Source organism: Uloborus diversus, unplaced genomic scaffold, assembly GCF_026930045.1.
Source record: "Uloborus diversus isolate 005 unplaced genomic scaffold, Udiv.v.3.1 scaffold_781, whole genome shotgun sequence".
Taxonomy (NCBI): domain Eukaryota; kingdom Metazoa; phylum Arthropoda; class Arachnida; order Araneae; family Uloboridae; genus Uloborus; species Uloborus diversus.
Window position 1 is genome coordinate 1 of NW_026558991.1, and position 10,666 is coordinate 10,666.

The following is a 10,666-nucleotide window of genomic DNA, read 5'->3' on the forward strand; positions in this document are numbered from 1 at the left end:
TCCGAAATACAATGCCAAGAAACCAATTTCGAGAAATAAAGAGATTTCTACGTTTTGATATAAAATCAATGAGATCAAAGCGTCTAGAGACAGACAAATTCGCTCTTATTTCGGATATTTGGAATTGTTTCATTGATAATTGCAAGAATAACTATACACCAGGCCCATATATAACTGTAGATGAACAGTTATTTCCTACAAAAGCCAAATGTAAATTCACCCAATACATGCCAAACAAGCCAGATAAGTTTGGAATCAAGTTCTGGTTGGCTGCGGATGTTGATTCAAATTATCTGATAAATGGATTCCCATACCTTGGGAAAAATAACGAAAGTCGATCCAACGATGTTTTTCTTTCTGAACATGTTGTGATGCGATTAATAAGTCCTTATGAAAACAAGGGCAGAAATGCAGAAATGCAGCTATGGACAACTGTTTCACAACACTGAAGCTTGCAGAGAAATTGAAATCCAAAAATACGAGTCTGGTTAGAACTGTAAAACGTTCTAGAAGAGAAATACCGGTCTCTGTGAGAATGTCAAAAGCCACATTGCATGCGACTATGGTACTAACACATAAAGACATTAGTCTAACTGTTTATCAAGGCAAAAAACAAAAAACGTTTCGTTACTCAGTAGTCTCCATCCAACCGTAGAAATTTTAGATCACCCAAAAAGACTGCCTGATTCAATCGCTTTCTACAATGCAACTAAATACGGTGTGGACTTGATTGACCAGATGGCAAGGAAACATAGTCAAGTCTGTTTCACGTAGGTGGCCAGTGCAGGTTTTCTGTAATATTTTGGATCTTGCTGCAATCAATGCTTGGGTTTTGTATAACGCTATTACTGGACAATCTATAAGTCGACGAAAATTCCTTCAAGAGTTAGTTGAAGAATTGAGAGATAAGTTTGTTCTCTCCCGATAAAAAAAGCCTCAAAAAGAAAGTGAAGCAACCAATGAAAATGAAATGAATGAAGCACATGCTAAGCATAAACGAGTCAGATGTCACAGTGTGAAATGTGAGAACAAAACTACAGATAACTTCGAAATGGAGAAAACTCATTCGTGGAAAATGTACAAAACTGTTTACTAAATTTTGTGCGCGATGCATTCAGAAATCAGATTTTCTACTCTCAAGAACTAGTAAGTAAATGAAAAAAGTTTTAATTTTTAATTCTTTATAAACATCTAAATTTGTTTAAAAGAGATATTATGTTTTTTCTTTAAAAGTGGGAAAGTTTTGTCCTATTTTGTTGAAGAAAGATAATGATACTCGAGAATATATATATAATAAATATCAATAGCTATGATTTTTTTTTTTTAAAGTCAATTTCTCTCGATTTATTGTAAACTACTTCATGTTATTGTTTATAAATAGTTTTTAAATAAAATGTTTTAGTTAGCTAAGTCAAGCGCTTGTGCATTTTTTATTGCTTCTTAATCTGGGGTCAAAATGATCCGCTCGGCGGTTCTAGGTATACGGAAAGTCCGGCGGTTCTAGTGATGATTAAAGTGGAAGGAGGTTAATGAAACAGTGTCTGTAACGTGGGGTATGAAAGGAATGACGTTAACAAGAGCTAAGTTGACCCACATTCTAGAAAGTTTCACATCATTTCTCAATAATTTTGTAACTACTCGTATTCATAACTCCACTTTTTACACAACTAGAGTTATCTTAATTTAATTTTTGAGCAGCTATCACTATGTTTTAAAGTATTGTTACAATTTTTTATTAGTTTTTATTTGGGCCAATGTCACTCTTACGTTTGGGTTACTTTGGCCCAAAGTGGTTTTCACTATTAAAAATCACCGTAGAAGTAACTATAGCCAAATAAAGACGCATGTTCTTAGGAAAAACTATTTATTTAAAAGAAAAAAAAACATTTTGCAAGACGTTTGAGTCACACATATTTGTTTTAAGGGAAAATTAGAATTTCTAAAAATGTGTTTGCATACCTAGTCATTGTCTCAGAAACTGCCGATGGAGAACAGTTATCTTTTCATCAGCTTTGGAGGTTGAACAATTTTACTAAGATAACACCATTCGTAAGACAAAGCATCCTAAATTCTTGGTAACTTCCAAAACTTTTCGTTACTTTCCATGCTTTCAACATTAGCTTCTCCTTCTCTCGCATGAACAGCTATCCCTGGAAAAACCGCAGTTCATTCAATTCTACAATAACTAAATTCCTTTAAGGGGTCTAAAGACCTTTAAACTTCAAAATTTTCGATTTTCTGGAAGTAAGTATATGTTATGCACAGTTTAATTATGAACAATTTGATACCGTATTTCTTACTATACGCCAAAAACTTTTCGAGTTATTGTAAAAATGCCTAAACTTTCCCCATAGAGATTTATGTTAACAGTAGCTGTTCAAGCCTCTTTTTCTCAGGTGCCGGTTTCTTCGGTTTTCTCGTTTTGCGCGCATGATATCTCAGAAAGTTTCTTACATACATCCGTAAAACTTTTAATGTATGTTTATCTAGTTTATATTTGTGACCTGAACCAAAATTTATTTTTTTTTAAAATTATTTATTTATTTATTTTTGAAATTTGGTAAGTTAATATCGAAAATTTCCAAAATTTTGGGTAAAAAAGTATTTATTTTTAAATATTAACTTTAAATTTTAGTTGAAATTTAGGTCGTTAAGATGTATCAGACAAACATGCATGAAAAGTTTTACGGAAATATATAAAAAAACTTTCTGAAATATCATGCGCGCAAAACGAGAAAACCGAAGAAATCGGCACCTGAGAAAAAGAGGCTTAAACAGCTGCTGTTAACATAAATCTCTACTGAGAAAGTTTACGCATTTTTACAATAACTCGAAAAATTTTTGGCGTATGGTAATAAATAAGGTATCAAATTGTTCAGAATAAAATTATGCATAACATATATTTTTTCCAGAAAATCGAAAATTCTGAAGATTAAGGTCCTTAGACCCCTTAACTTTCCAAACAAATGTAACAAAATTTGTAAGAAGTACTATAAAAATACAACTAAGTCAACGTTTCCTAAAGCTCCTGCAACTTTTAATTCCTGTTCATCTTTTATAATAAAAGCCATTTAACTGAGCCCTAAGAATTTGAGACTCTAATCGCTCTCTTCATTCATTGCTGTGAATTCCTTGTTTTTTTCTTGTGTTTTTTCTGCTTAGAGTTTTAGTTTTAATTTTTTCTTTTTAAAATCTCTCAGATGGATTTTTTCTAGTTTTTATGCGGCACCAAAGTAGGTCATAATTTTTAGGTGAATAGATATGTCGTCATTGTGATTTTTTTAAGATAAAAACCCAAACAGAAATGAGAAGAACTATAATATTACATAAGTACTAAATAGTGTTCATACATAGGTACTTAAAAACCTCATAGCTTAGGTAGAACTGCTTCCACATGTCAAAGTTTGAAGGGTTATAAAGACACATGTTAGCACAAGGAATGTAGAACCATTAGTATTTCTTCTTGAGCAGAGCTATCGAACTGCTTGTTATACATTATTATTGAGTTATTGAAACTTGGTTTACAGAGAACGTTGCATATTATTCTCAGTTGGGCCATAGAAGGACCCCAGGGCCAAAATAACCCGCGTTTACGGTAACAAAAAGTATGACATTGCATAGTTGTTATAGAAGTATACTTAAGAAAAACAGCGTGACTTGTGCAGAGGGGACGGGGTAATTGAAATGCGACAATTTGTGAACAAAGCGGGCATTATGAAAAGAAAATTTCACCTTAAACTGCCTTCTAATTTTAGTATTTGATTTACTGGCATCGCGGGTAAAAAATTTTTACTTTCATACCTAGCACTTGCTTAAATCATAGTATTATTTTTTTCAATGCTAAATATTTATGTGGTTAAAATTTTCTTATATTCTATTATAACTTTTGTTATTATTATTCTTTTTACTTCCTTTTACAACTAGCCGATGTGTGTATCACATGACTTCCTTTTATTCCAATTTAATGTCATTTCCCCCTTATTGGCAATTTTAATGTGATTCAATAGTTTACTCTCTAAATATCACCAACACTGGCCAATATAAAACCAAATTAAAAAAAAAATCGCCAAATTTGTCGCCATGTTGGCGACAAAACTTGGTGACCAAAAGACTGGAGATATATCGCCAAGTGTCAGACAAATTATAACTCCACTTGAGTTTACATCGAAATTAACAATGATTTCCCCCCAAAAAGGGGCAAAAGAACTAGGAACTTAGGAGCTTAGGAACAACCGAATGCAACCAAAAGGGAAGGTGCACAACTAGGCTCCACTAGGAGTCTACGTACCAAATTCCAACTTTCTAGGACATACCGTTTTTGAGTTATGCGAGATACATACACACATACGCACATACGTACATACGGACGTCACGAGAAAATTCGTTGTAAACAACTCGGGGTTCGTCAAAATGGATATTTCGGATGTCTGTAGGTTCCTAGGGATATCCGCGTGTGTTCGGGTCGAAAAAAACTTAACATTGATTCAGGAGTGAGAAAAATGGAAATTAAGGCCGATTTTTGAGTGAAATTTTTTTCGCGAATACAATATTTCCTTTTTTGTAAAAGGAAGTAAAAAAGGAAGAATTGTATTCCCGAAAAAATTTTCACTCAAAAATCGACCTTAATTTCCATTTTACTCATCCCCGAATGAATATTGAGTTTTTTTTCGACTCGATCAGACTTGGAGAAGTGCCTAAGAACGTATAGACACGAGAAATATCCGTAATGACGATTCCCGAGTTAATTATACAACGAATTTTCTCCTGACATCTGTATGTATGTGCGTATGTGCGTACGTATGTCGCATGACTCAAGAACGGCATGTCCTAGAAAGTTGAAATTTGGTACGCAGACTCCTAGTGGGATCTAGTTGTGCACCTTCCCAGTGGCGTAGCTACAGTGTTTGCCGCCCGGAGCGGTTCCCCAATTTGCCGCCCTTTCGTTGTGAAATAGATATATTAAACTGTCAAGAGGTGCTCAAATTAAAACTAGAAATACTGTTAAAGATAAAAAAAAAAGTAATTATTTTCTACATACTTACAAAAGAAAAAAAAAGGGAGTGGGAGGCCATCACTTGAAAAAAATTGCTAAATTTCCATAAAAAATCCAAAATTTAGGCAGTTTTCGGTAAAGTGAAGGGAAAGGGCGGGTTGGTTTCGCTTCCGATTTTTTTTCAAAACTCAAGTCGATTTTAGTGTTTCTTTGATGTTAGGGGATCGGTGGACACTGCAAGGAAATGTTCGAAAATCAAAGTTTTAAAATGTAGCTTATGCTACTTTGGGAAGACGTTAGGAAAATCGGGAATTGCAGGATACTCAATTCGAAATGTTTAGGCAAAGAAATATGCAATTTTAGGATATCTTTAGCAACGCAATTGCATGTGTATTCTAAGGCAATTGTACGCGTTAGGGGAGGGAGGGGCGCTAAGGTTTCTAACTGAAATATTTTTTTTTTTTATTGAAATCAACTTTAAGGGTATCTTTGGTGATTTACTGGAATGGGGAAGGTTTGGCTTCTTTCTTTGAGAGTTGTTCAGCACCAAAGTTTCAAAAACGAATTCTAGGCTATCTTTGGTGACGTTGAAGAGTTTCCTAACACCTAATAGCACCAAAAATGTTGTGAAGCCAGGCGACTCTCTCATGGAACATTTCCGTTATTAACGCCTGACTTTAGGCGTTGTTTGATATTGAAAATGTTAGGAGCAAAGGGGGACAGAAGGAGGTTTCCCTCCCTAAATCTTTCTTCGACCTGAAGTTCATTTTAGACTATCTTTGAGAGGGAAGAAATAGCGAGCTCTCCCACCCATGGAACTTTCTGTGAGCGAAAGTTTGGGCTATGTTTGGGGACGTTGGTAAAAAGTCTGAGGAGTTCGGCTTTCCTTCCACGGAAATGTTTCAAAATTGAAGTTGCCATAACGCAATTTTAATCAGTAGAGACGTTAGATGAGAAGAGGGGGAGGGGGAATTAAGGTATTTTTCTAGGGAAAATTCCGAAATTGAAGTCCTATAAACGTATTTTAAGCTATCTTTGATCACGTTAGGAGATAAAGCGTAGTCGAGGTTTAAATGCTGTTTTCAAAAAATTCGGTTTTAAAAACGTAAGTTTAGGTTATATCTTGAGACTTTAGAAGAGAGGGTAGGAGTTTTCTCAAGGAAAGTTTCCAAAATTAAAGTCCTAAATATGTACTTTTTGCTGTGTTTGCTACATTAGCGGAAAAAACAGGGCTCTGGGTTTTGCCTAGAAAATTTTTAACATTGAGGTCTAAAACCGTATTTCCTAGCTATCTTTGGTGATAGCAGAAAAAGAGATGAAAGATTCGATAGCTATCCCTCCTAAAAACATTTTGAAGCTATCTTTCAGGCTGTTAGACTACAGAGTGGCGGTGGGAGAGGTTCCCAACAGGAACTATTTGAAACTGAATACGCTAACAACCAATTTTAGACTATGCTTGGCCAAATTGAGGGACCAAACCAAATGTTGAATGAAATTCCCTTATCTTCCATAAGGAATAAACTAACATGTGATCCAAAGTTGTCGGATAGATTTTCTTCTCTCAAAAGAGAGAAAAAGAAATTCCTTTCACTTCTTTTAAAATAGAGAACTCTTGTAATGAATGAGAAATCAAAGTTTTTTTTCCACATGAAAAAGGTTTATTTGCCACCCCTCAACAAGTGCCGCCCGGGGCGGTCCGCCCCCTCGGCCCCACCCTAGCTACGCCACTGCACCTCCCCTTTTGGTTGCATTCGAGTGTTTCTAAAAGTGGCAACGCTAAAAGTTTCGATTTGCACTGCACGGAGTTATGTTTTTATTTTTAGTGTGACACAAGCAGAGTAGATACAGTTTGCGTATTTTAGTTTAAAGTGATTAAATCAAAGTACAAACCAATGTCAACAAAAAAGTTTAGTAGCATAATATGGAGATATTTTGTAGTAGTAAATGATGAACGCGCCAAATGCAAAATTTGTGACGCAGATTATTCTCGCAAGGGTAAAGGAACAACTTCTTTAAAAAAACATCTGCAGCGAAAACATCCCGAAGAATATGATTTATTCCTTAAAGAAGATTCCGTTAAAAAGAAAACCGATGACATTGCACTTCCGGGGACATCTTTACAGACTGAGGATTTCGACAAACTTTTATGGATGACTGCATAGAAAAAGCTAAAATGTGGAATAGCACAAACCCGAAGTCAATTAAACTTGATTACTTAATTGCTGAAATGATAGCATTATCTGATTTATCTTTTCAACACGTAGAAGAACTGGGGTTCCGACGATCATGTTGTTCCAAATTATGTTTTAAAAGGCAGAAAATATTTTACGGAACTAGTTTGCAGTGAACTTTACGACAAAGTTTCGTCGAAAATAAAGAACATGTTGCAAGATTTTGAGAAAGTTTCCTTTACTTCAGATATCTGGTCCGATTCTTCATCGGGGGTTTCATTGTTATCGTTAACTTGTCATGGTATCACCAAAGATTTTATTCGAAAAAATATCGTTTTGAAAGCAGATATTTTGGAAGAACGGCACACTGGAGATTACATTTCGGCATTATTTCAAAGCATGTTAGAAGAATGGGGAATTCCAAAACAAAATGTACACTGCATGGTAAGAGATGGAGGATCCAATATGAAACTTGCCTGCACTTTGTCTGAAATAAATAATATCGACTGTACTGCACATCAATTGAACCTGGTGTTCAAGGATGCTATTAAAAAAGTCGATGCAATCTCCCTATTACTTACGAAATGTAGGAAAATTGCAGGACATTTCAATCACTCAACAGTGGCAAAACAAGAATTGGAAAAATTGTAAGTTCGACTAAATCAAAGAGTCCTGAAAGTTTTGCAAGACTCGCCGACACGATGGAATTCCAGCTTTTATATGTTGGAAAGGCTTGACTGCACCAAGGACTCGTTGTCATTTTATTCTTCTAATAATAAAATAGAACAGCTTAATGCCGAAGAATGGGTTTTAATTCGAGATTTAGTAAAAGTTCTGAAGCCTCTGGAGGATACCACAAAAAAATTGAGCTCACAAAACGTATGTGTATCCGACGTTATTCCTCTGGTACGAGCATTGACCAAAATATATGACGAGATTGGCATTTCTGATATAAATGGAGAAAGTGTCAACATCAATTCAGCTGCTGCTGTTGATTTTGTGTGTTCATTGAAGAATGAATTAGATCATCGTTTTTCTGAAATTGATAAAAATATATTGTTCCAACTGGCAACATTTTTAGACCCTCGTTACAAAAGCAAATTCTTCAGTGACTTAGTCATCAAAGATATAAAACAGAAATTACTAACAGCTTTAGAAACTGAAGTAAGCCCCACAACAACTGCAACTAGCACAGAAAAATCTAATAGTGTTAGAAAGGAGCCTTGCAACAGTTTGGAAGAGTCTATGGCCAACATGTTGGACAGTGACGACGATGATGGAGAACTTGATTATCAAATATCAGATGCAAAAGCTAATTTTCTCGCAGAATATTCCAGAGAAAAAAGATTATCAAGAGACCAAGATCCATTAAAGTATTGGCAGATTAACAGTAACAGACTCGTTGAACTCAGCCGCATTGCTCGCACATATTTAACGTCACCTGCAACAAGCGTACCAAGTGAGCAGTTTTTTAGTGCAGCAGGGATTGTTTATGATCCTCATCGTAATAGACTTTTGGGGGACAAAGCTGCCAAGTTATTCTTTTTGAAGTACAACTTACCATTACTTAATTTTAATTATGATAAATAAGAATTATTTAATCCTGAAAATGTGATTGTTTCATCTAATAATAAAATTAACGTTGTACATTTAATTAATTTTTTTTCAAAAAAAATCTATTGAAGATTTCAGTTTTGATCTCATTATAAAGATAAAGATAAGTGAATTTATAACTTACAATAAATATATATATATATTGGAATACCATTTCATTGTTGTCTATCCTACGAATTTCAAACACGAAATAAAATTTGATAAAGTAAAAGATCCGTTTAAGATCCGCCAAAAAATAACGGATCCGGATCCGGAACTATTTTCTCCCTCGGATATCCGCGGATACGGATACGGATATCCGGCACATCACTAATTTAGACTAAGACAAAGTCCCTATTGTTATTGACTTTTAAATATAAATATTTATTTTATTTTTATTTTTTTATTTATTTATTTATTTTGTGGAAGAGATCTTCTCGTGATTCAAGCTCTGTTATTGGTTTCTAACCTGTCTTACAAAAGAACCCCGCTTCACGTTTACTACGAAAAAATGCATATTTGTTGTTATCTCTATTTATTTTACATTTTTATTTATTATTATTTTTTTTTTTTTTTTTTGTCTCACGTTGGTTAATTTGAGCTACATTTTAAAAGATTTTAGTAGGTATACGTTGTTTTGAAAAATACTGACTTTGTTATACTGTTGTTTTATTAAAGCATCCATTAAGAGATTGTCTGTAAATCATGTCACCACTTATAACACTAGAACCGCCAACCGGGTCATTTTGACCCAAAACGATGTTTCGCTCATCACCAAGCGAAAAGTATCAATAGGAGAGAAAAAACCTTTTGTGACTTTATGTGAACAACAGCTTACCGAAATAAAAAATCCGTAACATAAATATTTTTCTGATAAATGACCCTTATACCTAGAACCGCCGACCGGTAATATACGATACGTTAGTGCGCAAATGATGGGAAACGGCTGTATTTTTCGAAAAGTAGCAGTATTACTTCTTCCCCACCCTCGTTGCAAGAATAGATGATGAAGATAATGATGAACGAGTTTTGATTTTGAAAATTGAGGACGAATACCTACCTCCTAGTGAAGAAAATTTCGATTTGGATTCAGAAAATGAAAGTGAAAATAACAGTGAAAATGCTGTAACAGTCGCTGGCCCTTCTTATATCAATAAGGACAATTTATCCGATGTGAAAGGGAAATCAAACATTCGAAGAAAAGATAAACAAAGGCAAAGAAATTTTGAAAAGGAACCAACACGAACATTCAAAGTTGGAAATAATGAAGATGGCACAGTTTGGAATGTCGCTGAAATAGGAATAAAGGATAGGGGAAGAAAATCAAAATGTAATGTCTTGAAAGAAGTTGGAGGCCCAACAGCACATGCTAAACGCAATGTTATCGACAGCAGTCTTCTAAGTGCCTGGAAGCTTTTTGTAGATGAATGGATCTTGAAGCATATAGAGAAATTTACTGAAGATGAAGCTCAACGGCAGACTCATAATAGAGAGTGGAGTATAACATTAGAAGAAATAGATACTTTTGTAGCAATTTTATATGCTCGTGGAATTTATTGTGAAAAAGGGCTTGAACTGGATAGCTTGTGATCAAAAGACTGGGGACCACCCTTTTTCCGAAATACAATGCCAAGAAACCAATTTCGAGAAATAAAGAGATTTCTACGTTTTGATATAAAATCAATGAGATCAAAGCGTCTAGAGACAGACAAATTCGCTCTTATTTCGGATATTTGGAATTGTTTCATTGATAATTGCAAGAATAACTATACACCAGGCCCATATATAACTGTAGATGAACAGTTATTTCCTACAAAAGCCAAATGTAAATTCACCCAATACATGCCAAACAAGCCAGATAAGTTTGGAATCAAGTTCTGGTTGGCTGCGGATGTTGATTCAAATTATC

General features: G+C 34.6%; 1 protein-coding gene across 1 annotated transcript; it reads left to right on the plus strand.

Moving 5' to 3' along the window:
* The first annotated feature begins 6,885 nt into the window (after positions 1–6,885).
* Positions 6,886–10,347, plus strand: LOC129233888 (zinc finger BED domain-containing protein 4-like). Its single transcript, XM_054867817.1, has 4 exons — positions 6,886–7,149; positions 7,258–7,811; positions 7,896–8,714; positions 9,756–10,347. The coding sequence occupies exons 1-4, from the start codon at positions 6,886–6,888 to the stop codon at positions 10,345–10,347; spliced, it is 2,229 nt and encodes a 742-aa protein (XP_054723792.1).
* The last annotated feature ends 319 nt before the right edge of the window (positions 10,348–10,666 follow it).